Source organism: Dendrobium catenatum, unplaced genomic scaffold (genome assembly GCF_001605985.2).
Source record: "Dendrobium catenatum unplaced genomic scaffold, ASM160598v2 fragScaff_scaffold_853, whole genome shotgun sequence".
In the NCBI taxonomy this organism is placed as follows: domain Eukaryota; kingdom Viridiplantae; phylum Streptophyta; class Magnoliopsida; order Asparagales; family Orchidaceae; genus Dendrobium; species Dendrobium catenatum.
In genome coordinates, this window is record NW_021319315.1 from 8,139,358 (window position 1) to 8,144,886 (window position 5,529).

General features: G+C 34.7%; 1 protein-coding gene across 1 annotated transcript in view; it reads right to left on the minus strand.

Annotated features, from left to right (window-relative positions):
- The window catches only part of LOC110101319 (developmental protein SEPALLATA 3-like), a 6,113-nt gene extending 2,993 nt beyond the window's left edge, over positions 1-3,120 (minus strand). The window contains exon 1 of the mRNA XM_028697034.1: positions 2,936-3,120. Within this exon, the coding sequence (XP_028552867.1) occupies positions 2,936-3,120 (185 nt within the window). The remainder of the gene's footprint in view (positions 1-2,935) is intronic.
- Positions 3,121-5,529: the final 2,409 nt, after the last annotated feature.

Here is a 5,529-nt window from a genome sequence, read left to right on the forward strand (position 1 = left end):
TATTTATATTAAAACCCACAGAATATTAAATAAAAAGAAATTCATTTAAATTTAATATTTTAATTGATAATCAAAATAAGTTATTTTTTAAGATTAATTAAATAATTTATTAAATTAATAATTAATTAAAATAATGAATTAAATTTATAATTAATTAAATTAAACTATAAAATTATAAATTAATTAAATTAAGAATAAATGATATTTTCAGAGTCCGTTGGAAAATCTTTCGGAAACATATCCACCGTAAAATCTGCTTGAAAATTTGTCGTAACTTTTTTTTTTCAAATGATTCGTCGGAGTTACGCCGGAAAATCTTCCCCCGGAAATCCGTTGGAAATTTCGCCAGTAATGGGTGATTTTCCTGTACTGATTGTTGGTCTCGTTGCTTCTTTTTCCAACTAGCTTTCATCACAAGACTTGCAACTTGCCCAAAACATTTTGGTTTGAACACACGAGTCGAGCTCAATTCCTCCTTTAATGTGCTAGATAGAGTTCAAGGCTGGCAATGGGTAAGTCGATGTCAAGTTAGTCCTAACTAGAGCTCAAATTGACTCGTTTGCACCCCAACAAATATATTGATGATTCATGGAGGTTATTAGGCATAATTAGATTAGCAAATATCTTTCTTTTAAATACAATTGTTTATAAAATATAATAAAAGACTATTGAAATATTTCTAGAAGTATAAATAAGGTATGCATTCACATTAATTATTCAACATTTGAATATAGTAATTGTCATATTGCACACATGTTCTTATAAATGCTACTGCATAGCAATCACAAATGAATTGTTTCTATATATGATAGAATTTACCATACAACTTCATACTATTTAAATATATTAATTATGATTGTATGAAATAACATTATATTATCAATAATGACTATTTCATTGATCATATGAAATAATATTATAATATTACTCGTGACTTTTTTATTGATCATATTTAAGACAAGTAAGTCATTTCTAGATGTATAAATATAATATTCATGCACATGAATGATTTTGCATTTGAATGCAGAATGCCATATTTCACAATTTTTATATAAATTATAATGCATGGCAATCATCAATGGAATGCTTTTTATGTATGATAATATTCACCATATAATTTTAGGCTATTTCAAAATATTATTTATAGTTATACAAAATATAACCACATTATCATTCATGCCTCATTTACTGATCATATTTAAAGACTGTTGAGTCATTTTTAGTTGTAACAAAATAATATGCATGTAGGTGAAAATTTTAGTATTAGAACATACTAAATGTCAAATTACACTAATTTTCTATTAAATTAATTGTATAGTAATCAACAATAATAACCTGCTTCTATATAAGATAATATTCACAATACAAGTTCATACTATTTTGACATATTGGTTATGACTGCATTAAATGATTTTATATTAATTGTCACCTCTCCTCTCTTTCATTGATCATATTTATGACTTATGACTTAATCTTTGTGCATTCGCTAGTAGTAGTCAATTATTGAGCTTGACTATCAATTTTTAACTCACCCTACTTATCAGGTTACTATTGATTTTCTTCCATGCCTGTCAATGGTCGTTGTTATATAATAATTGGACAGTTTGTACTCTGGAGCTTATTGAACTCCATAAAATCACAAAATTTTCTTAGATTTGCTGGAGGTGTGTAGAATTACTATCAAACTTAACAACTGTATTGTATTATATCGCATCACACTAGAAAAAAAAAATATCAGTGCTATGTACTTTATGTTAGAAAACTTATAAGGATTGGAGATTTTATATCCAGTGATTTCTTAACACAACTTCAAATGTAAAAGTAGATGGAGATAATACTTAGTTATAGAATTTTTTATAATAAATATAGTGTAAGATTTTTGTGGCCACTTTAGCCGTCGTCAGTGGAAAACAGACGGTAAGACGACCTCTTGAGACAGATTGTCAAGAAGAAAATCTGTGAAAGCTTCTAAGAAAAGAGAAAGTTAAAAGACCTCTATTTCGATGTACAAAAAAGATGCCCAAGTTCAAATTTGTTTACTAAAAATCTTCTATAGAAAACAATAAAAAAGCAAGTTCAAGTCAACTTAGAAGGCATGAAAAAATACTTGCTACGAGACAAATCAACGAGATGTGACTGCAAAATCGAGCGTGAATTAAACCATGCAAAGGAAACTCCTTGGAATTCAATTCGAAATCGCACTGATTAACTCGCGAGCAGATGATGCGAGAAGTAAACTTCTTTTTAACTGGGCAATAAATGCTGAACCCTAGAAGTTCGGTGATCAAGCTAGCGGTTTGAAGGGAGGATTTAGAACACTAAAGAAGGTGAAGTTTTAAGCTTTGGACAAAAAATTTTCCAAGCAGATGATGCTTTCGACTTTCTGCTCAGAGATTTTTCTTAGTAACTGTGCCGTATATCACAAAAAGGGGGAAAAATGCAACACAATTTTTCTGCGGAGGAATTAATGATCTGATACGGAGTAACACAGAAAGAAAACCTCGCTGATCGAAAAGAGACGACGCCTAACTCCTAAAGCAGGAGAACCTAAACGTGACTTAGATCTATTTTAAGCTTCCCCGAAGCCGCAGACCCAAAGCAAAACCAACTTTTACCATTTCCACATAAACCATCCTACAAAGTCCAACGCACCACCCAAGCCAAAATCAACATGAATACAACAGGAAAAAATAAAACCATTTTTAAGTGTCGAAAGAGCTCAAAACAAGCAAACCATCACAAAGTAGGAACAAAACCCGAATTCAACTAATTTCTTTTCTCAGCAGATCTACTTTCTTCCCTTCCTATTTCACCAAAACGGTAACCTAAACATAAGAAGGGAAACTCGCGAGGATCGCTCCTCCCGATCCAGCCTACAATCCGCAAAAAGACTGCTATGCATATTAAGCCAACAGGTACAGGAGTGATTGCATACCTTCGGCTACTGCAAAACTCGTAGAGTTTGCCACGGTTGGAGAAGATAATAAGTGCAACCTCGACATCGCAGAGGACGGAAAGTTCGTAGGCCTTCTTCAGGAGGCCAGTCCGGCGCTTAGCGAAGGTCACTTGCCTGTTAATCTTGTTCTCAATCCGCTTCATCTCCACCCTTCCTCTCCCCATTTCTTTCTCTTTCTCTCCCTTCCTTCTCAGCTAAAACACCGGAGATCAGAAAGCTTAAGTTTCCTTCCACTGAGGGAAGAGATGAAGCATTCATTTTTTCCATTTTTAGGCCATGAAAGCAAGACATGAAGAGACGAGGGGAGGCCCAATTCGTTGCCCTAGACCGCCCCATTTGCCTTCTCCTTTTTACCTTTTACTCTCGTCGTATTGTGGGGTGGTAAAAGTGGTTATAAAGAAAGGATAGAGTGAGAGAACCCTTAAAACGAACAACGGGACCAGGCGCTGAGGCGGGAGCCATACTATTGAATAAGGAAAGGACACGTGTCGGTAGTGGATGGGAGCCGCAGTAAAGAATCTCGTCAGATGCTAACATGGCTTGGAATATATATAGATTAAAAAGAAGGTTTATTGGGAGGAGAAATTATTATCTGCGGATGTCGAACGCACTTTATCATTCGGAGATCAATCAGAATGCGTCATATCAGTAGTATCAAACAAACGTGGCACATTCTGGTTGATCTCTAGATGGTGTTCGACGCCCGCGCAGAATAATTTGCCTAGTGGGAGAGGATGAGAGTAAACTAGCATATTCAGGTTGGGTTTAAGCAGAACTGGAGGGCTTCTCTAGGGTGTGCAGTCGTCGTGGGTTTGCTTTATTGGTTTGGAATGAGTCCGGCCAGTCCAACTTAGTTTGGATAAAATTTATATTAAAAATTTGGATCTTGAAAAGTTTTTTAATAAGAAAAAGTCTAAATGCCATTAAATTTATTTTTAAATAATATGATATTAATTTTGATTTATCATTTATTTATTTGTTATACTGATCTCCAAATAAATTGTTACATAATTATGTGTATGGATTACTTAATTATAAGTAATATTATTTATATAAAATATAATGCATTATAAATTCATATTGCTTTGATCACATAAGTTCATCATTTTAAGGAACTATATTATTTATGGCATATTAATTTGATCTAAATATCTTAATTATTAATCTAAATCACCCATTAATGATTCTCAATTATTAGTTAATTTTCTTAATGTCTTATGGTCATTATAAATATGATTAGCAAGTGATTTGAGTTTTGGATAAAAAGAATAGCATTATTGGAATCTTTGTGAAATTAGAAATATTGTTTTATTAGAAACAATCCACTTGATAAGAAGAAATTACTCAGATTATAACCAAAACTCCGCATGTTGATGAAAATCATTATAGTTATAGTTTTCATAAATATTCTAATTTGTATATAGTTTTCATAAATCTTCTAATTTGTATATAAATTAACTAAACAATCTCTCAATTAAAGCTCCTATACACCTTCATTTTATTATGAGATCACCCCCTCATTATTGATTCCAAGACATCTAATTCAACCATTTTCATTCAAGGGTAAGATTATTAGTACCTATTGCCATGCACAATCAAGTTATTGAATCCACCAACTTTAATTAGGAGGATGGCCAACCAAGTGGTCTCTAGTCTCTAGTTGCCAATTAATTCTAATTTTTCAACTAAGGTGTTTAAGAGAAGGGACATCTTGGCAATGAATTGCCTATTAATTACTATTATCAAGTGCACCCCTACATTCAAGAGAAGCTCCATCCTAGGGGTGTCAAAATGAGTCGACGGGTCGGGTTTGGGTCCAACCCAATTTTTACTCGGGTCCAAATAGGTTGAACCTAACCCAACCTAGTTTTGCAAACATGCCAGGGATTTCAACCTGAACTTGACCCTTGCAACTTATCGGGTTGACTCGACTTGACTAGCGACCTGAAACACAGCGGGCATAGGAGTGTCATGCATGCAGGGTGCGGCGTGGGAGCTGTGTTAGCAGGACTATGGGTTTGTGGGGTTGAACGTAGGCCTGGGTGAATGCAAGATGAGCTCGAATGAGGGCCGTGAGGCAGGGCATGGGTGCGGGGGGTCGAGCTGCAAGTGCGGGGATGGCAGCACGTGCATGAGTGCATTGTGCACTGCTAAGCAGTGTAGGATGCGAGATCTACTGCAGAGGCAGAGCTGTTAGTGAGAGGCATGCGGGTGGGATTTCGGACAGGTGAATATATCGGGTCAATTTCGGGTTAGCGAGTTAACCCGGACCACCCTTATTTTAAACGGGTCAAAATATGAAATCCGAACCTGCCCATATGTATGTTAAAAGGGTTGACCCAAAAAGGAATTTTCGGGTCGGGATATCAGGTCGTGTCAATAATCGACGCCACTACTCTATCCCAAATAACTAAAATCACCCATCAACTTTTAGGGTTTAACCCTACTTCTTTTAGGGTAATTTTTTCTTTGATTACCTATGTTGCTTATTAGCGTTGAGTCATTCAATCCATCTCTTCTTTTAAGAGAGCATTTGTCATGATCATCTCTATCTCATGCTAATTTTAGATAGT